This window comes from Eleginops maclovinus, chromosome 18 (genome assembly GCF_036324505.1).
Source record: "Eleginops maclovinus isolate JMC-PN-2008 ecotype Puerto Natales chromosome 18, JC_Emac_rtc_rv5, whole genome shotgun sequence".
NCBI classification, from domain to species: domain Eukaryota; kingdom Metazoa; phylum Chordata; class Actinopteri; order Perciformes; family Eleginopidae; genus Eleginops; species Eleginops maclovinus.
In genome coordinates this window covers 3,750,927-3,775,305 of record NC_086366.1, presented here as the reverse complement: position 1 = coordinate 3,775,305, position 24,379 = coordinate 3,750,927, and the positions used below count along the sequence as shown (strand labels likewise).

Genomic DNA, 24,379 nt, shown 5'->3' with positions numbered 1-24,379 from the left:
CCCTCCGTCATTAATTCCTCTCCTCCTCTCCCCATTCCTTTCTCCCCCCTCTCCCTCTCTTTTCCTCCCCCTCCTTCCCTCCCTCACTTGTCTGAACTCTGACAGGTGTGTAATTGAATGATTAACGAGCACCACAGTAACCCGCCCCCTCACACACACACACACACACACACACACACACACACACACACACACACACACACACACACACACACACACACACACACACACACACACACACACACACACTTTATGTTAAAATGGAAATGTACATATTTATGCTCACACATATTCATGCGCTGACACACATTTACACACGACACATGTGTATTCATTTTGCTTCAATGGCCTTAATGGTCAAATTCAAACCAGTTGAAATGATGGAGACATTATAGGAAGTCTATACACTGAGAGGAATACATTATCCTGCACAGCACCAACACTTAATTTGTTGGAAAGGTGTAAGTATATGTGCATTTGACGTATTCTGCAGCATTCCCCACAAACACATGATTCACTACAGTCATTTTTATGGATTTCTGCAGATTTTACACCTGTTTACTGAGGGTTTAAGCTGCTTTTTCTCTTATCCACGGTACAAAAACACAATAGAGAGGTGCACGAATGAGTCAAATGTACCACTTCCTGTTGGCTTTTCTTTGAGTCAACATTTTTTTGAAAGTGTTTTTGTTTTATGCCTGAAATAAGGTTTGTGATCGGTCAAAAGCTGAAGAGATGTTCCTGTTTTGATCAACAACACGTCAGTAAATAGCCTACCACACTGGTGACTGTGTGAAGCTGCTGTGTGTCATGAAAACAACGGTTGCTCTCATGTGACTAAATGAGTCGACTAAACGTTCAACATAAAAAAACGAATTGTTGAATTACGTTTTTATTAAATGCTTGTATTTCTGTTTGATTTGCTAAAGAATAGAAAGGCTATAAACAATTGGAAAAGATCACACAGTTTTGCAGGAGAGTTGATCAAATGGAACAGGAAGTTTTGCAATGTGCATATGAAGCTTTCAAACACAGTGGTTAAATAAAAGTTCAACTTGCAGCCAATTTCAAAAGTTTTGCGGTGCAGATTGAAACATTACAGGGTGGATCTGCAGTTGATAAAACGAACAGTAAGTTGTGGAGAGTGGTGGAGGTTTTGAAATGCACTTATTAAAATAAAAGTAATTTTGCAGTGCAGTTGCTCCAACTGACAGACTGTTTTGCAGTACAGTTGCATAAATGTACAGGAAGTCTTGTAGTGTAGAATAGATTATAGAAAAATACAGGTCATTTTACAGTGGAGGTTGTTGAAAAAATAACAGCACTTTTCTTTGCTGCGCAGTGGCTCAAATTAACCGGAAGTTTGGTACTGCAGAACTTTGACTGACAGGAAGTTTTGCAGTGCAATTGGAGACCACAAGGGGAAGTCTAGTATGTCGATATCCCTCGGATTGTAACAATATTAAACCATACGAGAGTTAAAAACTCAAAAGGCAGCACAGTTATTTAAGTTAAGAAGTAATCGGATGACAGTGAAACGGTTTCTCTGCAGAAGAAATCGGACCGGAAGTGCCGTTTTCCTCCTAATTACTGCTCTTCACCTGCCAGGTAAGCTAGCTTTTGAGGTCTGTCTTGCTAGGTATGTTGTGTGTTCGCTTGGTTAGGTATCCCCAATTGAAAGCCATTCTAACTTTTCACTTTTTGATTGGAGAAGTGTCTAAAGGGAAATGTACTTGATGCATGAAGTGTACAATTCGGGAATTTATTTGAATTTGTATCACAAATTGATCAGATTCAGTTTATTCGATTTCCCCACAGTCTTGCAGGACAGAGTGCAGGCATTTTCCTCCATACCCTTCGATTTAGTTTTTGCTTGTGTGTGTGTTTTCTTGATTTGCTTTGGGCCCACTGCAGTCTACTCAGTGTTTGGATTGAAGAGGTCTGATTTGACAGTCCATAGTAGGCCATGGTCAGCTAAAATACCCTGATTCAGTTCTAGAAAATGCCAGCCTGAGATTGCTACTCTGCTTATTCTGTGAAGTTTGAAGAATAGCTGTGTTAAAGCAACATGTTTCCTGCTAATGTGAGCTTGTTGGGCATTATTGAGACACCAAAACATAACACAGGAAGATGTTTCCATATAAATATGCACACATTTTGCTTCAAGTTTCTTTTACAATTCCTTGTTTGTTTTTTTTGTCATGATTGTGTAGAGAACCCAAAGACTTTTCAAACCTAAAATGAATCAAGCTTGTGATTTTGTCTGTAAAATGCCTTGAATTTTATCAGATGCATTGCTATGGTACTGCAAGTACATTTAATTTATATTTACTTTATTATAAAGCTTCATTCAGGTTCTTATCTGTATGAAGTGTCTCTCCTGGGACATGTCTCTATGCTTTAATGTTCAGAAAGCTCTTTATTTTTCTCATACTGCCTGTGCTGCAGCACCTCTTTCACCCTCTGTCTGAAACCAGATCCCAGTCTGCTCTGATTGATTAACTCTGTCCCGCCCCTTAGCTTATCATCTACAATGTGTTGGAGCGCTAGCCAATACAAGCGCAAGTGTTATATTGTGATGTCACTATGTTTTGGAAGTAAACAAAGGAGTCTAATGGAGGCGTTTAGGATGCACAAAAACCTATATAACACACAACATGAAAAGGGAAAACCCCAAAAGGCATGATTTTGAGCAAGGGACTCTAAATATGGTGGTCAAAAAGCTGGGAAGGGACCATTAGCCCCTGGTCAGATAAGGCGTTGCAACTAGAGAGATTTTATTGAGTTTAGTTTGAGTTTTTCTGAAAGGCGCATCATCAGAGACTTCAGAGACGTGTAACATGTTGTGAGAATCAGAGAGGACGTGGAGAGTAAAACCCACCCTGCCCTGAGAGAGTGAATGTCAAGAGGGACAAAGAGAAATGAGAAGTGAAAGAGTGCTGAGGTCAGGACCCGGGTGCCAGGGAGAAGAGCCATTTCCTGTTGACCTCCATCCGAACTCTGGCCCCTGACCCGCTCCGGCTCCAGGCCGAATGGGGTCATGACGGGGGAGATGTTGGGTGGCAAAGGATGGAGTTATGTGTGGATGTTTGACGTCTAAAAGGGTGTAGATCAGAGAAGGAGAGGACAGAGAGGATGGGAACACCAGGAGCTACGAGGGGAAAGTGTTGTGAAGGAAAAGAGGATGCTTTGGTTTAGTGTGGTGCGGCTGTAGGAGCCAAAATGCTTATTTAGCCTGAGCTGTTTATTTAAAATGCAATAGAAATATTGTCACTTACACAAATACATAGACAGGACAATTACTCATGATCTAAATACTGATCCACAAAATCGTGGTTATCATTTTGGCCTAAATCGTGCAGGATAGTGTTTCTCATTCGTGTGGTTTCTCTTTTCTGTAGCTAGATTGCAAAGTAAAGGTCAACGAAATTGTAAAGGTTTTAAATTGCAGTTGTAGAGTGTGTAACATGATCTACATATCTCTCGTCGCAAACTGTAAACCCTTCTGTTTCGCTGCTTGTACCTTTTTGTAATTTCATTATCAGCAGTATTACCAGGTACCAAATACCTCAACAGGGGTTTATCTACAAGTATATAGTATGAGGAATACTGTCGCACTAATCTTATATCAACTATTAATAATTAAAAAATAATAATCTTTTGCAGTTTTTGTAAAATAAATTAATACAAACTACTTTTTGGTTTTTTTAATGACAGGAAATTATACAAAACGACCTCCGCAGTCACTAATCAAAAATATTAGTTTTAACATTTATTTAATACTTGAATCCACAACATCTTCCTGGAGCAGTTTCACCACTATCTGCATTTATTTGTTGAGTTTCATTAAATGTTTCATTATTAACGTGAGGCTGTGGCCCAATGGGTTAGTGCGCTGCTCTGTGGATCAACATGGAGAGCACTGGTTCAATCCCAGGAATCCAGGATTGTCCTTCAGTGTGTGTAAGTCGCTTTAGGTAAAAGCGTCTAACAAATGACATGTAATGTAATGTAAGGTATGCAATTACAGTTTTTTCAGATACTTAAAATCCCTTTTTGAACTTTGTCTTAAAGAAATGTGTTCAGTATTTTAGTTATTTTACATAAGCTACCTCTGAAGACTCTTAAAATCCATCCCCTCCTGCACTATAGAGCAGAATAAACTGACCGAAGCAGACAACACACACAAACAGATGACCAGCGACAAGTCTTACAAAAAAAACATTTTAATACTTTAACGGTATTTCCCATAATCATTCAGAAATGTTTCAGCGTGGAGCGGAGAGGGAGCCGAATGTTTAAAGAGTCCTTTGGCTGCAGCTCCCCTCACACACACACCGCTGTGACACACAAAAAATGTACTAGAAATGCTCATAGAAGATTGTGTATATTGGTGTGTGTGTGTGTGTGTATGCATGTGGAAATGGCTTTCAGTGTTGCAATGTGTGTGTTGGAAAGACCCTAAGGTAACGGACACCCGTTGGCGTCTTAAGGAGGTCAGTGGTACGCGAGCGAGGCAGACTGGAAGTCATTCATAGTGTTTAGCGTCATGCTAAAGGAAGGAAGAGCACTAATATTTCACCCAGCACGCATAAATATAAAAATAGAATAAGAAAAAACAGCTTAAAGTAAAAGTGTGTGAAGGTGTGTGTGTGTGTGTCGTTGACAGTGTGAAGGAAGACAGGGAGTCGTGGAGAAGGCGTGCTCACAGGGTTGTCCATGTTGCAAAATATTCATCGGTCTTCCTGTGGTTCAGCAGACATGATGGGAAGTGTAGTTTAAAGCATGTGTCTCACCCACAGGACACAGTGGAGAGGAGGGGAGGAAGCACTTCTACTCAAAAGAGGTATGGCTTAAACCTGTGGGTCCTGTGTGTGTGTGTGTGTGTGTGTGTGTGTGTGTGTGTGTGTGTGTGTGCATGTGTGTGTGTGTGTGAGCAGGCTACATTGAGGTCAGTGTCTTTCAGTGAGGAATGTAAACTTTCGTATCAATGTTTCGTCTTTTTTTTCTTTAAATAGTGTTCAGTTCAGTCATACATATCTCACCACACACACACACACTCATTCATACTGTCATTTGCCCTTACACACACACACTCCGACCCGCCCCACGACTAGTGTGCATGTATGTCCAGTCCCTGGGCGAGCAGCGGCTCTGCGGGGTGTGTGTGTGGCGGCGGGTGGAGCAGCATGGCGGGGTGGGGGTGTGGTCCCGGGTACGGGTGGAGAGAGGTGCCCGGGTGATGAGGGTAGCCTGGTTGGGACAGTAGAGGGTAATCACCCTGCAGAGAGGACATCCCCTGGAGACCTGGAGACATTGAGGACAGGGTTTTATAAAACAGGTGCAGAGATGATGCATTTAGCACCGCTAAGCTAAAGGTGGCTAATGTTCAGCGTGATGACGTCAAGTCATTTTTTTAGTCACTTAATATTAGGAATTGCTGTTTTTATGATAACCAGTGGGGTATTTACTGGTATTTGTATAGAAAATACATCAACATCTCTTTATTTTGTGATACTGACTTATTGTTTGAAGTGTCTAAACATACACACATTCAAAAAACCATTGACTTTCAGACTAAGCAGCTCAGAAGAGGATTTGGCTCCTAGAAAGTGGGTAAATACTGAGAAGATACAAAACATCTTAAAACCATTGATTTAGTTTTAGGAACTTGGCAATGTTTGGGTTAAAATCGACCAGATTTCAAAATAAAGCTCTGTAGGTTTTGAGCAACCTGGCAACTGAAGGTTTTAATAGGAGGGGTCTGAGATTTAGGATTTTCGTTACCAACGGCTCTGCTGTAAATATTTTCCATATGACAGGAAAGTCCTTGAGATTTCTGTACCTGCTGTTCGGAGACCAAGGTGAGCCTGTCCGTCGAGACTGTATCCCCCGAGAGCGGCCCCCTCTGGGCTGTAAGGACCACCCTGACCTGTGAGACAACACACACCGTCAAACACACATATACAGCACACACCGTCACACTGCTTTGATCCTAAATATCTTGGTTTACTCTTTTCTGAGTCGACATTGTTCTGTCAGACTCGTACAAACACAGAGTTGTTTTCAGACTGACTGACTTATAAACACCAACCTGAGCGATTTGACTGGTCGATCATCGGCTGCACTATTCTCCTCCTGGCGTTGATGAACCTGCGGAGACACATTAAAGAGTGTGTGTTGAGAAAGCGGGATGGACGAGGCCACATCTTAATGAAGAACAAAGGCTGACCGGGAGACTATTAACCTTTTCCATTTTACAACCACTTAACCCTTTCAGGGGGCCGAGTAAATCAACGTTAGGGCAGAGCAGGTATTGATCGCACTGTGATAATTGATTGATTGTGTGCGTGTGCGTGTGCGTGTGCGCTGCAGGGGTACAAATACAAATATATATGCACAATATGGAGGAAATGATGGATCAGCATACTAGAAATGTGTGTGTGCGTGTGTTCCTGTGCACCGAGGGAGTGAATAGAGGCAGTAAACCATCGGATTATTGGACATTGATTTGCTATTCGGTTTTATGAACATACCAAATGGATTTTACTGTCCCGTTGAATCAGGAAAAAAATGCTTAGCCGGACATTTCTCCCTCTGTTACGAGCCCCTCTCTAATAAAGCGGATTACAGCTCCTCTAAAACTCTTGTTAAAGCGCCACCTTTTATTTAACTGACATTTTATATGTACAAAATATGCACAATTAGGATATACTGAGCAAGGAAATGTGACCTGTGAGATGCAGATGCTGTTTGTTTCCATCACAGCGACGTGTTATTGACGTGTGGTTAAATTGAAAGTTGACGCTCCCGTTTACACATGACAGTTTAACGGGTTATCGATGCGCCGCGGGGCAGAATTAGTGTATTGATTGAGAGTGCACTGACCAGTTGTTGACCTGTAGGATGGTCAGACCGGTGTCCAGAGCCAGCTGCTTCTTCTGCTCCTCGGACGGGTACGGGTGCTGGGAGAGGACACACAGAGCGAGGGGTTAAAGAGAGCACAACCGTTTCTTTGATATGATCTTCACACGGACTAAAATACAGCTTTCTCTTTAGCAAAGATGCTCATGTCTTCCATTTCTCTGCAGTTCTTTGAACTAATTGTTTACTAATTGTATTGCAATTTGTGTACATGTATACATACATTTTTATTTGTAGATATATGTATTTATCTCTCCTTGGTGGTGTGTGTTTTACTTATAATGAACAAGGGAAAGTACTATGATTACATAATCTACTTTTATGCAAATCTGAACATTTTATGCTTTTACCTTTTTTTTCCTCTTTTTATTTATAGGATTTTATTTTCAACTTAGTAATTAGTCATTATTTTGGCAGTATTTTATCATTAATGTTTTAAAATGTTTATTATTAATAATTGATTTGGATTTGTTTATAATATTTGAGTTTTTAATTAATCTGATTTGCAATTTTTTCTCCTTTCTGTATTTCGTTCGCGTCGCAAAAAAACTGCTTTCAGATTAAAGGCATTTAAGTGTGACACAAATGTGACTATATGCTTTATAGCTAAGCTAAAGGCGGCTAATGTTCGGCGTGATGACGCATGATTAGTCTTCTCATCTCATTCTCACAACCTCTGTTTTTATGACGTTTTCGGACCGGGGTTCTTAACTGACGTGTTATACGGCGTAGAACCAAACACGAAAATCAAGACACGGGAACCAGAAGTGCTGAAATGCTAACACATTCCCATGTTTTAGGACTCATTCCTGCACCACTCTATTCACATCTGCACTCGCATGTTCTACCTCAGCGAGCCCTCAACATATCTCTGTATCTCTCTCTCTGTCTCACACACACACACACACACACACACACACACACACACACACACACACACTCTTACTGTATTAACTGGAGTGTAGCAACATTTGACCTGCCTCATTTAGCAGCTAATTACCTTGCCAACAATTACTCTCTCCAGTTCTATCACTTCCAGAGTTATTCAAAAGCGAGCGTATTCACAGAATCACTTAATCCTCTGATTTATCATTTTGTTTAATTGACCTCCATTACACACTCTCTGATGTTTGGCCCTCACATTAAATCCTCTCCTGCTGTAATTGGCTCTGGACGCCAGCTCTCCTTCTTTGTTACAGCTCTTTGGGTTTTAATGATTGCCGAAATTCATTGTTTTTATGAGTAATAATTTCCCTTTTATGTGGTCATAACACGAGAAAGCGCTCTCACCTGCAGGTGTTGGAAGAGCCACGCTCTCATGATGTTCGTGGCCACTTTGGGGAAGATGCCTCTCTTCTTGTTGTTCCTCCTGTCTCTGTCCGAGTCGTCGTCGTCTCCGGTGCTCGGGGAGCCAGCTCCTCCGTCCAGACCGTCGCCTGCAGAGGAGCACACATCATATCTGAGGGACTGTTGGGCTCTTTATCAGGGTACAAGTGATATAAACTCACAACTTCTGCAGATATGTTGTATTTATTAGTGAAAGAAAGTACACTTTGTCCAATTTTGTGCAAAAAACCCAGCTCTTTTCACCGTTTTCTTGCAGAATATATCATATAATTGCCCAGCTGTGTGTGTGTGTGTGTGTATACCTATGTACCTATGTCGCTACAGTTGTCTGCTGTGCTGTGTGAAGGCAGGCCACAGGTGCCCGGTGTTCCCAGGGGAGTCGTCGCACATTCATCCGGCTCCCGTAACCACGATGCATTCTGCAGGGCGACAGGTGAGACATGGAGGAGAGGTTAGAGGTGGAGGAGGAGGGAGAATTCCCAGTAGGTGAGGGAGCAAGGAGTCATGCATCACACGGTTATTATTCAGTGTGCATCTGTGCAAGTGAAAGCTGGACTGTCTTCTCCCGCTGCTTCCTGTTTGACATATTATTCTCCCGTCTCACCTGCTCCGACAGGCTGGTGCACGACCCAGTGAAGTCCTCCACGTCGGACTTGGAGCCGCCCTCCCGGTCGTCCATTATGAGGTCTGTTGGCATCTTGCCCTTCAGGCAGGTGATGTAGCGGTGGCAGAAGTTATCACATAAGTCGTGTACCTACAGAGACACGGTGCATACTGTTAACACCACTTCCTTTAAGGGGGCTGGCAGTGACTGAAGATTTAACAGCCTTATTATCAAATGCATAATAGCTACATGGAGAATATAGGCAAGGCAGGGCAAGTTTATTTATATAGCACCTTTCAACACAAGGCAATTCAAAGTGCTTTACAAACATGAAAGACAGTAAGAGCATTAAGAAATAGTGCAGCATAAACACATTATAAAAAGGCATAATAATCTGAATCCTCAGGCTCCTCCGAGAGCACACACAATAGACTTTAGACATAATGTAATAAGATAATAGTGCCTGTGAATTTTCTAATAATCCATGCCTAAAATGCTAACACTTGCACCTATTATTTTAAGACAAAATGTAAATAAAGTTGTCGGAAAAGTGGTTTCAGTAGCTCTTGAGCACCCCCTAAAATAGCGTCTCTGGTCCCTCCTTCATGGGTTCATAAACATTTTAAATAACAGTCATTTTGAACTAAAAGTGTCCCTAAACATGCGCGCCCTGTTACTGAAGCCCTGATCGTTTCTTTAAAGTCTAATCAAATGTTCCCTCCCAGATTTCCTCATAAACCAGCAAAACAGTGTTTTTTATGAAACATATTTCACACCTCAATTAATGAACTTTGTAAGGAACCAAAATGACTGATGTTAATTCATTTTGTGACAAATTACAAATACAGATTGATTGATTTTTATCAGGTGACATGCACATAGACACACCTTGATGTCAGAGCCTCCAACTCACCTTTTCTAACTCCAGCAAATGAAAGCGCAGAACTTGTATGGCCTGGATCATCTGTGGGAGAGGAGACAGTGGATTCATCATTAACTCGTATCCCACAATGCATGTGTGAAAAAGCATGTTTATATTTCAGTGTGATTTAAGTGAGCATCATACCAAGTTGTCCAGCTCAGGATTGGAAGAAAATATGGGCTTCTCAGATCGGATCTACGGCAAAAAATAAACACATGCTCATAAATCCGAAGGCAGGATTATTTAAACAGCACAATAGGACAAAACAAGGCAACGCAAAATGCTCTAAATTCCTTGTATGTGTAAAACTACTTTGCTATGAACCTGATTCTGATTCTGATGAAATATAATAATAACATTTAAAGTTCAGTATATGCAACTCTTAGTGACTCTGATTCATGGTGCCATCAGGCCTGCAGATTCACAGGACACTCACCTGCTTTGCAAACGCGGCGATGTCGTCGTTGAAGGAGTCGGAGGAGCAGACGTCGCTGTGATTGTTCATGCCGGGGAGGTGGGAGGTGGCCGAGAGGGAGGCGGAGTCTCGAGGGGAGCAGGTGGCGAGCTCGCACTTTTCAAACACTAAGGCCAGCAGTGGAAACAGTGGGTGACTGCACACACACACACACACACACACAAGACACACACACACAAACGGTTAACATACTGTACATAAACACGGCAACAGTTGACATAATGTACACACGATACATTCACAGAAGGTGTAAGAGGAAACTTTATAGCACAGTATTTATGAAGCAGCTGTAAACACATGTATTTTCATATTCAGAACACACATGTAAACTGTCTGTTAATCTGGCAATGCTGCACATGTAATGTTCACAACTGTGGCACTAACGGGGAACATGAATCATTAGTTCCACTAGGGCTGCACAATTAATCGAAATCTAAATATGGACTGGTGCTATTCATATCACAGGGAGCTTAACATTTGTTAAAGGCTAAACGTGGGATCAAATACCAATTTGAATATAGCTTCAGAGCGGAAAAGGACTAGGGCCATGTGACCTTTTTTTTGTGTCCAGAGATTTAAGACCGAATCCTGAATCCTGAGAAAAAAAGTCAAAATGACTTTTTTATAACTTTTTTCTCAAAATCACTCCTTTTTTTTCAGTATTCCGAATTTTCTCTCACAATTCAGACTTTGATCTCAGGTTAAGTACTTCAGAGATATCACAATCTACAAATGATATTCCGTACACCTCCAAAAACTGAGTAATGAGGCACAACGGATCAAAGTCTCCAATATCGTGCATCATATCGCAATTGCTATATCAGTAAATAATCAGCTAGTTGTATGTTGTGCACACATGTATCACACACTCTCTTACCCATAGATCTGGTCTTTGTGGTGTTTTAGGGAGTCTGGGATGATGGGGCCGTAGTGTGGGGGAGGAAGCGTCCTGACATCTTCCGCATACCCCCCCATCGACATGCCCTCCGACCCTGAGTAGTGCACCAGGTCTTCATACTGAAACACAATTACATGGAAAAAAGCAGAAAACATGAGACGCGTCGGACATCTGCGCCCGTCTGACATCAAATCATATTTCATTCCGCAGCCGAGCTGTCAGAGCTCACACTCGGTGAGGAGCTGCTGGGCTTTACGGTAATGTGTCTGAACTCCTGGAATCATTTACTGCTGCTATTTGATATTATAGTTAAATAAGGCATGTTGTGCTTACTTCCAATGTTGAAAATCATCTTATAGATTAGTTGTTTGTTCAATAAAATGTCATAAAATAGTAAAATATGCCCTTTAATATTTTCTAAATCCCATGTTGACATAATAAATGTTTCCAAAAGTCCAAAAACCAAATATTATCTGTTTATTATAATACAAAACTACAAATATTAAGAACCAAGAATCTGGAACTAATGCCTTTTATTTATTTTTGTAAGAAATGTAATTTTTAAATGATTCATTGTTACGTTTAATCACGGATTGGATGCCTCTTTAATCTTTGCAAGTAGACCAATCATCAATACCATCAATAAAACATACGTACATTTCTTAGTGTGTGTGTGATAGAGACATGTCATTGCAGTGTGTTGTACTGTTCACTGCAAATGTGTGTGTCCCAATGTCCTCTTTGTTTTCACTTGTAATGATGGATCACATGATTATTGTGCCAATAAAAGGCAAATGAAACCCATTCAAAATGCACTTGGATAGCCTTAAAAAATGCAAAGCAAGTCGAGATTGAAATTCTTGGAAGGTCTGTGTGTTTTCGGAAAGGGAAAGCAGAGGAGGAGGAGGAGAGGAGGAGGAGGAGGAGGCGAGAAATGAGAATGATGAGGGGAATAGTGTCGCTGCTAATATCCTCTCCTCCCTCCTCGACTCAGACAGGAGCCGTGCTGAGTCGTTGCTCACATCCCGCTGTGACACACATACACACACACACACACACATACACATACACGTACACACACACTGATACAACACAGACATCTTGTGCACAGCATCATGAATATATATGTCTGGCTGCCTGTGCTACAGAGCTCATTTGTGCCTCTCTGCAGCTTGTGTCTCTGAGGCGAAGTCACTCTGGTCAGCAGATCTGCTTTCTGCTAGATTAAAGGACCACCAGGGACACACACACACACACACACGCGGCACCTGCTGGTCAACCTGAACACCTTTAACTTCTGTGTTATTTTAACCAAGCCATAAAAGTTATTATCTGCTTAGCCGTGTTTCTTTCTGTGGACACTGTTCCCCAGGCAGGCTACCACAAGAGGTTGTGGTTTCAAGGAGTGTGTGTGACTGTAGATAACAGTAATGGCTCTTTCGCAACAGTTCTAATGCTGTATTTCTATGACATAACACTATTGTAATAATGTCATAACCCCAAAGGGCTCAGAGAAAGGATGTTTGTCAAAAACTGTCAAATTGTAAATGATAATTGTGGTTATTTGTGGAGAGTAAACCAGCAGCAGCAGTGAAACCCAACACAGATGTAATTATTTTGTACACTTTCTCTCTATGTTGACCTCTGGGAATTTAAATAAAAGTTAAATTAAATCAGTCCTGTCCATGTGCCTGCATTGACCTCCTGTAAATCCCCCTGCAGGTCCCCTTGAGGTCTCCGGACCTCACTGGGCACCACTGTCCTAAATGGCTTATCAAATTGTTATATTCCAGAGACCCATATGGCCACCGGGATCACAGAAAGCACCTGCTCTGAGGCCCAGGCCCCGGGACACCTTCTAGTTTTTATGGAGGCTGTGGCTATTAACACAATCACCGCTATCGGATTGCGCGTCTCTCTTTACGCGCGGCTCCTATCGGGTTTCTGTGCGTCAGGCGGATCAAAGCGCACGAGTCGAGATGACAAATTCCGCGAATTTTCCCACTTTTTTTCCTAAAGTCACGGAGCTGGTAAACAGCGTTCGGATGGTGGGACAACACGTCTTAATTGTTTTATTTCAACAGGCCTAACAAGCGTTTTTTAAGCAGCTTCAGCTGGGAAGACACGAATAAAGTTCAGCTTTGTGAACTGGATTTTTAAGGGACTGAATCATAAGAAAAGGCAGCAAATTAAGACGAAATTGCTCATATTTCAGACGCTTTCTAAGTCTAAATAAGTTAATCAACCTTACATTTTAATAAAGAAAGACGGCTCTTTAAAATCTACATTTTTTTATTCTCGCCGAAAACACATGCTGCGTTTCTGAGAAAAATAAGCAAACTAATTCCTCCTTCGTTTTCTCAGTGCACCGATTTAGGAAAAGGAAAGTTAAATGTGCTTTTGCTTAAAAGTTCGTTGCTGTTTCTTCACGTAAATGAGCAAAACATAGGTTGTAACAAACTAACGAAACGAGCGAAAGTTTAAAAATAGTAATCACACATTTGTTGAAGCTCACAGTTTTTCTTAACGGTTTTTGCTTTAGGTTTGTAAAATAAATTCCTGCATTTAAAGCACTTTAAAACAAATCCAAACTGGACTTTCCTACACAAAATACAACTTTTAAATCTCTGCAAACAGCAAACGATCACGAGACTTCCATTTCTGAAAACCTCTCGATATAAATACGTGTTAATTTCACAGCGTAATAAACATCCAAAAATAACATAAGCAACGATATATATGGCTCTGTTAAACACAGGCCTCACATCCTCACTATGTTTAACATGCAGTAATCAGTTAGTATAACCTGTAGCTGTACAAATAAACACCCAGAAAGCACTTTCGTAATGTTAAAGCACTATAATTAGCTTCTTTATTTATCCCACATGTTGTAAACTGTTGGTGCTCTTGTTTGTGTTTATTGTACAGTATGATTCCTCTGCTCCTCAACTCTTTATTCTCTGCTCCTTTTTCCTACAGCAGTGATTTCCTATCACACTGTGCATGTCTAATTGCTCTCCTGCACATTTATTTATCTGTTTTTCCACCACCAGCATGCATGTGCAGCAAAAAAGAACTCACCTACTTCCCAAGCTCTGAATGACCACTCTAACCCATGCGTGCCATTATTACGCCTGACTGACATTGCACAATAAATCTATATTATTCTCAGAGGACGGAGAGATATTACATCTGAATCAACCTTTCCTCGTAAAGCAGTTTCAGACCATACTGCTTTCTCAATTGCATGTTAAATACACAACCTTAATGGAGCTTCAGTGCACGTAAATTAGGGAGTATGCCTGGTCAAATTGTCCCTTTGGAGCACCGTAAAGCGCTTACAAATAGACATGTATAAGGAGCATTTCTTTTAGTTTTTCAGTGCAAAAGAAAGGCAAGTTTTGCATGTTGTTGTTACCTAAACATGAAGTCCATGCCAGTGCAGTCCACTAGTCTGTTTCCAGCGGGCCTCGTGTTTTTTATGGCTGCTACACCCGAGCAGAGAGCCATCAGTGCACGGAGGATTCCCAACATATGCCCCCCATTATGATGCTTTCCTAATTAACCTCTCCTCCTCGGTGATAAACAGTGTGTTATCCCGGTAGAATCTGTTGTAAATCATTCTCATTAAAAAAATCAGCAGACATACCCTCTTCTCCATGCGACTCGACAGCCAGTCCTACACCGGAGAAGATGATGCTCTGCTCGGCTAGTCCAGCGAGCTTTGCCCCCTTCCTCTGGTCCTGGAACTAAAAGTAAATAAAATATTGTTTTAATTTATTGCATGAGGTTGTAAACATGATAATCATGCAAACATCGCATATAAACAAAACAATACTGTGGTTAGAAAAACAGTGAAGAGCTGTGTGAGTGTGTAATGTGTGTGTGTGTGTGTGTGTGTGTGTTTACTCCGAGCCCATTGCGTTTTATATTACAACATTATGATGGGACCGGAGATTTTATGGACCTTGTTTACACCACGGTCGATGTGAGCGTAATGGTCTATAATGCACTCAACGGTAATGAACGCTATAATAAAGCTCGCAGCCTATTATTGGCTCATGTTTCCGGTAAATGGTGTCAGAAAATGTCCCACCGAGGAGGCAAATATCCAGTCCTGCTCGGGTCGGTGTAGTCCGGAGCTCCGGGTGGATGTACGGGTTCTGCTGCTCCTAGCCTCCGCCTGGTGCGCCTCTTTCTCCGGGTCGGGGATGCTCGGTTTCTGGGGAGGGTTTCTGGGCAGAAAGCGTCCCTTTAGCTTTTTGGCTCCTTGTGCTTGCTGTCCGCGTTGCATACGGCGACAGGCTGGAAAATGTCACGGCTGGATGGGGTATACTGTCTCAAGAAGAGAAGAAGAAGGAGGAGGAGGAGGAGGAGGAAGCGGAGTGGTGATGTTAGTGGTGTGTGGGGAGGTTTCCGAGGGTCAAAACGCGACGGGGTCTCTTTGGCCCTCCTCCCTCCATCCCTTTACTCCTCCTCCTCCTTATCACACACACAAACACCAGAGAAGAAGAAGGAGGAGGACCCCCTCGATGGTTTTATCTCGGCTCTCCTCCGGGTTGATATCACTGCTCCATCCCTCGCCACTTTCTCCACATCCCTGCTGCAGCTGCACCGCCGTAATCTCGGGATAACTCGGGGGAAATGACCGATAGTGCGATTTGGCATGTTTAACAGAGTCTATTAAACCCAGGATAACCGATGATGCTTCATTTGATCACATTTTAAAAATGCACATGTGATGCATATAGATTATTTTAACTGCCTTGTTTCATAAGAATTAAGGAATATTTGGCATGCTGCAGATTTGAGTGTAAGGGATTAAATAAAGATAGATGGATATCTTAATTGAGTCCCTTAGTCTCAAGTCTGCAGCACGCCAAATATTTCGTAATTCTTGTTAAAAAAGTGCGATATAAACAAGAAAGTATCCATATGCATCCCATTGTAAATATCCACTATAATAACGTGATCAGAAAGAGGACTTTTCTGCATAATAAATCATCCAAATGTTATTTTAGAGCCTCTTATTTTAAGAGTAATTGAAGTCATGGCATGAATAATAAATGGTTTTAATTCTCGTCACATCAGATCATAAATAAGCTTCCAAGCGTGCTCGATGACATGAAATGTACTGGCTGATAACAGCTTTCGAAGTGCTTCATTGTTTTGTTTGTCAATCAATTGTAAGAGAGCCTTTTGACGGAGCCCAAATGGCTCTCTTTTTCTTGTTGATTGGGAGAGGTGCGAAAAAAACAGCTATTATCCTGAGAAACTTTCATTTTCGACCCTTTTAACGTGTTGGTGGGATAGCTAAACTGGCCGTCTTGTGTTGTAAATGTCACCTCAGTAACATAATAATTATTCAAATCGCTGCTCTTCCCCCGGTCCCGCTGCGAGGGGCCAACAGGCGGCTGCACTTCAATCAGCAGCCGGGGCAGGAGGCTCTGTGGGCGGCATGCAGTGTGACCGTGGGGCGGCCTGTGTGAGGGCTCTGCACCAGCCCTACAGCCAGGGGTCTTTTAACTCCGCAGGGGGGCTGGTTTCCTGCAGGGGGGGATCACAGCACTCTTCCCACTCCTACACTGAGCCGTCAATGGCCTGGAAAAGGCGATCTAAGGTCTTGTTTTCACTTTGTTAACAGGCTGCATGAAAAGGATTAACACTGAAGTGCGCATCATCGGAAGCATCCATGTTCACACGGTTACTCATTTCTCCTCGTGGAAGACCTTTACAACCGAGATCAGAGTGGGGAGAAGTACTCCGATCTTGTACTTGGGTAAAGTAGAAGTACTCAGATCTTGTACTTGCGTAAAGTAGAAGTAGCAGAGTGTAGGAATACTCTGTCACAGTAAAAGTATTCTAAATGTTCCTCCAGTGAAAGTAGAAAGTACTCTCCTCTAAATGTACTTAAAGTAGCGACAGTAAAAGTAGTCATTGTCTGATTGGTCCATTTCAGAATAATATCTCTGATATGTTTTATAATGATTGATCATTAAAGTGTTCTCAGAGCTGGTAAAGGTGCAGCTAGTTTGAATGGCTTTGTATACTGCAGGGTAGCTGCTGGATTTACTGCAGGTGAACTACAGTCTGATTTAAGGGCTGATTATATTTACCATCAATAATCCTAATCTGCCTAGCAACTAAAGGGATTAAATAAATGTAGTGGAGTAAAAGAACAAAGTACCATAAACTGTAAATACTTAAGTAAAGTACTTGAGTAAATGTACTTAACTTACTTTACACCACTTATACTTCAATTATTAAGAGTGACGTGCTGAGCCGTTTATTCTTCAGGACCCTGCACCATAAATCTTAACTTTATAACATTTATCTAACAGACCATTATCTAAACATGTAGATTACACTCATTAGCATCACAAACACTTGAGGATCTGTCATTTTATATCACGCCTCCTCGAGTCGTTGGGATAACATCTCACTTTGTCTGCGCTGCATATGTTAACGTCAGACCATTTTTAACACAACATATGTTATTAAGCATGTGCTGAGAGTCACACAACTGCAGCCTGTTGTCCCACACACACACACACACACACACACTCACACACACACACACACACACACACACACACACACACACACACACACACACACACACACACACACACACACCCATAATATCAAACTCAAAGGTACTGTAGAGCAAGATTTAAGTAAAATAACATCCTCGAGGGGGATATAATTAAGAAAGGAGGAGGTTAAATCTCTCAGTAAAAGTGAGTAAAAGTTGTCCTGTTATTGGAAAAGCTACAAAGTTCCTCCTCCTCCTTAAACAAGTTGTTAAAATGTCTTGTTTTATTTTAGCTGTGATGTTCTGCTTGTTCTCTTACTGCTCAAAGAAACTGAGATGCATGTTAATGAAGGCCTGCCCTTTAAAATGACTGTCCTGTCTTTTTGGAAGATGCTCTTTAGTTAAATCACTGATAAATACAAACATAACAGACGGAGACTTTGTGTAAACCAAGGGATTATATATTTGCTTACAGCTCATGACACAAAACCTTGAATATGTCCTTATTTAACAATAGTTCATGCTCATTTCTGTTAATAAATACATTCACAAACCCACTTTCTTGCAAAGGCAAGGGTTATACCTTCAATGCTCTACTATATACAGAGTGCTAATACATTTAGAATAACAAAGGGAAACTTTAGAAGGAAAGCTTGGGCTCTGCAAGACCCCTACATAGATAGATAGACTTTATTGTGGTGATACATTGCACGAGTGACAAATACAGATAAATTGTATACGTGTCAACCCTACAGGGTATCTATATAATACACAATATAAACAGTATAAAGAATAGCTTATCATAGAGACACAATTCTCTCAGTTATTCTATAAATCATCTAATCCAACACACATATTCTTTCCTTTAAAAGATCCTCTTTAAATGTTTTTACCCTGAGTGAATCTAAAATCTGCACGTTTGAGCATCACGTTGCAGCAGCATCAAATCAATTGCATGTTTCTATTGACACACTGATTTGTTGATAGCTTTATGCATGTGTTGGCTGGTTGTAATGTAAAGAAATGGCTCCTAGACTGAGGGTACACTTCCTGTTGCGGAGCTCTCCTGTAGGAAAAGCTCCTTTCCTGCAGCACACAGGGTGACATCAGTCAGGTTCATTCTGCATGTCAAGGCTGCTGCAGTTATTCGTCACTCGCTGTCAGAGCTCAAGCGCTCGCTCCTCTGCACCCACCCAGGCCTGTTGGGTCTGTGCACACGGACTATAGCATGCATCATGTGTCTGTGTGTCCTTGTGTGGCTTTGTGTGTGCTTGCTTACTTGTTTGCCTGCGTGCTGCAGGGTCAGTGTCAACGTACTCCTTTTCTAAGTCGGGCCTCACTGCAGGCGCTGCCCTGGGCTAGAAAACAGGAAGCAGCTAGGAGAGGTGTGTGTGTGTGTGTGTGTGTGTGTGTGTGTGTGTGTGTGTGTGTGTGTGTGTGTGTGTGTGTGTGTGTGTGTGTGTGTGTGTGTGTGTGTGTGTGTGTGTGTGTGTGTGTGTGTGTGTGTGTGTGTGTGTGTGTGTGTGTGTGTGTGTGTGTGTGTGTGTGTGTGACGGTGGATGTTTACCTGCAAGACTGGACGTGTCTTTGTATCTAAGGGAGATTAAAAATAGGAATGACCACTGACTAGATTGCGCACAAAAGGTATCAGACCTTATTTTAAGCAAACCTGCTTGTCCTGCGTGGTTTCAGCCTTAAATAGAGTGATGACGTTTTATTGCAGGCCAGAAGTTAGCATCATAACGGCTCCTTCAGAAAAAGCAAGGGTATTTTTACATTGGACTTTGGAAAATTGCCTAAAGTAAAACACATATCTGTGGAAAACACATTTTCTTCAGCAGGATCATTTCCACATATTCAAACCACTTTTATGATTTTTGAAGCATAAATCCAAATCCCAGAAGTATAAACATGGATGTATAAAGAGAACTGGATACAGAGTCAGAGGCAGGACCCCCTTCCTATGAAAGTAGCACAGTGCTGCATGAAGCCAAAATGGCCTGAGTCTCAAGAGCAAGAGAGTCCGTGCCTGCGTCTGTAGAGCTTGAATTCTTGTGTTTTGCTTAAGATTAATATATTAAACTTATCCAAATCCTATTTTAGACCCTAATGATTTAAATAAGGGCTATAAAAGTGTTCAGAAAAATCCACTGATTTACAGACGTTTCTTTCTCAATGTAAGTCAAAGGGGAAAAGTATTTTAGGGCCCAGTGACATTACGGACTGACACTGAAGTTGTAGTACCATCGTTTGGCCACTCATTTGCTTCAATGTCCGGCGCTCTTCCTGGGGGCTTTTAGTAAAAAGCTGATGTGAAGCTATGAAGTAGCATTACTTCAAGTCACCATCGCTAAGCTAAAGGTGGCTAATGTGTAGCGTGATGACGTTTAGTAGTTTCAAGTCACGTTTTAAGACACATGGAAGCTTCAGACATTCACCGGTGGGGTGTTAACAAACCTATTTTCATGTCGTACAACAAAACAGGATCATCTCTCAAGTTTATGTTGACCACAGATCTACATTCAAGAAAAAACACCTTAAAAAAACATTGAGACAAGGGAACTACAAGTGGTGAAATGCTACTTAATTTCCAGGTATTAAGACTCATTTTGCACCACTCTATGATAGCGATGTAGCAAACAGAAATATGGCATTGCCAGCTGTTCATCCCATGAAATGCTAATGTACATTTGCAAGGTGAAAAACAACAACCTCCACAGACTGCTGCTGCATCACCGTGCTGAAAAGTCTACTTTCTAGCAGAGCGAGCGCAGGGAGGTAAAAGGCCACCCAGCCTTGTTGACTCCAGTGACTCCGCCATTAAGAAAATATGGCTGCCGTGACCCCTGGCACAACGGCCTGCAACATCAGAGAGCTGAGCGAGAGAGAGAGAGAAAGAGAGAAGGAGAGAGTCAAGTGATGGAGCGAGGTGGAGAAAACAAGGATGAGGAAAGGAAATGGAGAGGAAGAAAAAGTGAGGGTCAGTCGAGGGGGTGCAGAGTGCATTTTTATGAGCCTGTGCCTCTCCAGTTTCTGGGTCGTCTGGCCGCATAGACGTAAATGTTCACCCCCTCCTTTCCTCCCTACATCGCTGCTGCTTTCCTCTGGCATGCATGTTTCAGGCCTGATTTCTGTAGATTCTGTTAGATGCATGTGTGTGAGGGGAAACTGAATATCTTGTGGCACTAATAAAGTATGACTCCTTCTCCTTCCTTCCTTCTTCATATCCTCTTTGCCTTCATCTTCTTCTGTGCAGTGGAGTGATGTTGTGTTATATTTTTGATCTTGTTGAGGTTGCAAATGGAGCTGCTGTGATGCAAGAAAGATGTCAGACTCGATCTGACAATAAAGCGTAATCGTATCGTTCTTCTTCTTCCTTTTCCTCTACTTTTACATCTTCTTCTCCTTTCCTTGTTCTTCCTAATCATGTTCTTCTTCTTTTTCGTCTTGTTTTCTCTCAGGTGAGGCAAAAATGGCCTTTTATATCAGCAGGAAAAACAGAGTGGAGAAAAGAGAAGGGCAGGAGGCCAAGGCAATCTGGCTTTGAAACATCCGGGGCTAAAGTAACATTTCTACAAACAGACACACTGATTTACACACTTTGTAAGCAATGCTTGTGCAATAAAGACATTGTCTGTTTGGTTATTGAGAACACATTGCATTTTTCACATGTTTTTATTGCATAGTTGTTGTTTTTTTCACAATTAAGCACTTTATTTGAATGATACATTTCTCAAAAAGTCTTCTTCCTTTTCGTCTTCTTCTTCTTCTTCCTTTTTCGTCCCCTCTCCATCTCGTTTTGTTTATAGTAAGCCAACACTGCCTTTCTCCCTTCTGTTATTTTCTTCCTCACCCAACCCCCTCTCCCACCACCTCCCTCTTATAGATGGAGATTAACTGGGGAGCTGCAGCGCAATCCGTCCTCCTGACTGTTTGTTGTTAAGGAGATGGATGGAGGCTCCCTCTGCCAGCCCCACGCAGCCGCAATTACACCAGCCGCCATGATGGATGGAGGGGAGGGAAAAGGGGGTGAGGTGGGGGTGGGGGTGGAGAGAGGGAGATACAGAGAGGGGCATCTATCACACCCCTTAATCTACCTGTCACTGCTATAGGGCTTGTTGGGTGGAGGAGGAGGAGGAGGAGGAGGAGGAGGAGGAGGAGGAGGAGGAGAGAGTCGGCTGGTCAAAGGTTTAATTCTTTTCCTTTTACTCTGAATTTGTTTCTGGAAAATGTGGCCTGCAAGGACCGGACTCATTAAGTGTCCTGATCACTCCAATTGATTTCGGGACGCTTAATGGATTCTGTCAAATACTGTGTGTGTGTGTGTGTGTGTGTGTGTGTGTGTGTGTGTGTGTGTGTGTGTGTGTGTGTGTGTGTGTGTGTGTGTGTGTGTGTGTGTGTGTGTGTGTGTGTGTGTGTGTGTGTGTGTGTGTGTGTGTGTGTGTGTGTGTGAGGTCAGAACAAATTGTTTCTTTAAAAAAAATGATATTAAAACGTTTCCTTCGATGTGCTTTTGGATATACTATTGTAATGAAGTAGGAAACATATGGAAGAAGAAGGATCCACTTTTGCCTGCACATACAATATTCAACCTCCATTTACTGACCTGATTGTGCGCCTTTTCCTCCTTCCTGTGCACATGTGCAGCAACAGGTATCAAGGTGCCTGAAAAACTTGTCCTGCAAGGACTGGGGTCATTAGATGATTTCCTAACGCTTATTGGGTTCTGTCAAATACTGTGTGTGTGTGTGTGTGTGTGTGTGTGTGTGTGTGTGTGTGTGTGTGTGTGTGTGTGTGTGTGTGTGTGTGTGTGTGTGTGTGTGTGTGTGTGTGTGTGTGTGTGTGTGTGTGTGTGTGTGTGTGTGTGTGTGTGTGTGTGTGTGTGTGTGTGTGTGTGTGTGTGAACATTAGAGCAGAAAGGGCTGTGAACAGTTTTCTTCGATGTGCTTTTGGATGCATATTCTATTGCAATTCAAGTAGGACACATATGCTAGAAGAAGGTTAAAGTTATTTTCTTATATATAGTTTTCTACCTCCATTTACTGACCTGACCTTCACCTCCTTCAGCTTCCGGTGCATCCACAGGTAACAGGATGCCGTTTCTGATGCCCTTTTGCAGAGATGCACGCTTTCCATGTTGACTTTTTTTGCATAGATCCAGTTATGGCATCTACACCCAACCACGCAATGCATAAACATACAAACAACAGGATTGCACACACACACACACACACACACACACACACACACACACACACACACACACACACACACACACACACAAGCACACATACTCCAAGTTGTTTATTGTCCCATCCGTAGTCTCTGCACTCCGCCCACACACACTCGCTCTGCAGCATCTGCTTCTCATCCTCGTACCTGTTGAAGGTATCAGAGAAGTGACCCATCATCTAGTAAATCTGCATACATTACCTGCGATGCATCTCCATTTTTTCCCCACGTTGCTACAGAAATATTATGAAAAGTAATCTGAGTTCTGCTTCCCTCCACCCCTCCTCCCATCTCCATCTCCATCCCCATCTCCCTCCTCCGCCTCCTCATCTGTCCACAGGAGTGAGGGATGGGATGGAGGGATTAATACTCTTCCGCCCAAGCCAACCCTGGGAATGATGGATGGACAGATGCAGGAAGGGAGGAGAGGGAGATTAAAGGAGAGAAGTCTTGAGGGTTCATAAATCCAGAGACCTGGTCCGCATCACACACTAATAAGATCTGCAAGAAATCCATGATGAGGGAGGGAGCGAGAGGTGGAGAGAGAGATGGGAGCAGTGTAATAGCATTAGATGTAATCTAATCATGGCAATAAGATGTGAATGGATGAGTGTGAGCATGGTGATTATGCAGAAGAGAGATGGCGGTGTGTTGATGAAGCTTTGAGGTGCGATGACCGGCCGGACGACAGACTTGCAGCGCTTCAGTCCTCGATGGGGAGTTTTCTGCTGCAAACAAACACTGTGTTCATTATAGTTTAGTCTGATTCTGTCATTAACCGCTCGCAAAGTGGGGGCTGCATGGCCTCAATTTCATGTCAATATCAATCAGGTGCACGATATGTCGAGTTGAAGTGAAAAAAGTTCTGCACAAAGTCCTGAAACCCAAAAATAACTTAGCATTTCCACCTTTTTGCTTATTTTTTCTAAAGGTTGATGTTTGTTTTTTTTAAATGTGGGTTAGATGCCTGAAGTAAGGTCTTTATTTGACAGGTTTAAGAGATTTTCATGGTTTATTTGATTACAAAAGATGCATGATTAAACACCCCACTTAATAATTTTAAAGCTTATAGATTCATAATACTAAATATGTTCACTTAGCTTAAAATGCTAACTATTTTTAGCCATGCATGTGCACTTATTTGTCTTATGTGTTATTTTATGTCTAATGGGGGCTTTTCTCTATATTTAATACATTACCTTTTTCTCCTTCACCTTTTTATCTGCTATGTCACTTCTGCTGTAAATTTCCCGGCTCCAAACTGACAAATGATTTCCTATCTGATCTGAATCTGAAAATAAGGTTGCTAACACGTTGCTAATGCTACTACAGAGGTTGTCAGGGACATTAAACATCACCACTGGTTTGCCTTTGACCGCTGCGTTTGGTTTATTATGAAAACTTCACACTAGTAGATGAATCAATTTATGATATGCAATATA

At 42.0% G+C, this 24,379-nt stretch overlaps 1 protein-coding gene and 1 long non-coding RNA gene across 3 annotated transcripts; one reads left to right on the top strand and one right to left on the bottom strand.

Annotated features, from left to right (window-relative positions):
* The first annotated feature begins 1,470 nt into the window (after positions 1-1,470).
* On the top strand, positions 1,471-12,846 carry LOC134879764 (uncharacterized). Its single transcript, XR_010167869.1, has 5 exons — positions 1,471-1,608; positions 4,803-4,846; positions 8,221-8,704; positions 8,888-10,400; positions 11,179-12,846. It is a non-coding gene; the product is annotated as an uncharacterized LOC134879764 (long non-coding RNA).
* Positions 5,114-15,499, bottom strand: meis3 (myeloid ecotropic viral integration site 3). Of its 2 annotated transcripts, XM_063906263.1 has the most exons (13): positions 15,267-15,499; positions 14,820-14,919; positions 11,150-11,289; positions 10,234-10,408; positions 9,942-9,992; positions 9,789-9,839; positions 8,876-9,025; positions 8,582-8,690; positions 8,215-8,360; positions 6,889-6,965; positions 6,095-6,153; positions 5,846-5,932; positions 5,114-5,307 (listed from the first exon to the last, which is right to left on the bottom strand). In XM_063906263.1, the coding sequence occupies exons 2-13, from the start codon at positions 14,829-14,831 to the stop codon at positions 5,114-5,116; spliced, it is 1,251 nt and encodes a 416-aa protein (XP_063762333.1). In that variant the 5' UTR covers positions 14,832-14,919; positions 15,267-15,499. The 2 variants fall into 2 exon arrangements, with proteins under 2 accessions (XP_063762333.1, XP_063762334.1); XM_063906264.1 differs by lacking the exon at positions 15,267-15,499 and having other exon boundaries at positions 14,820-15,041.
* Positions 15,500-24,379: the final 8,880 nt, after the last annotated feature.

Coding starts and splice junctions, on each gene's coding strand:
- meis3 (XM_063906263.1), bottom strand. Junction 8,691..8,875: donor GCACCAGCCTGTCGGAGCAG/GTGAGACGGGAG, acceptor GTCGCCCTGCAG/AATGCATCGTGGTTACGGGA. Junction 6,154..6,888: donor ATCCTACAGGTCAACAACTG/GTCAGTGCACTC, acceptor GTGTCTCCGCAG/GTTCATCAACGCCAGGAGGA.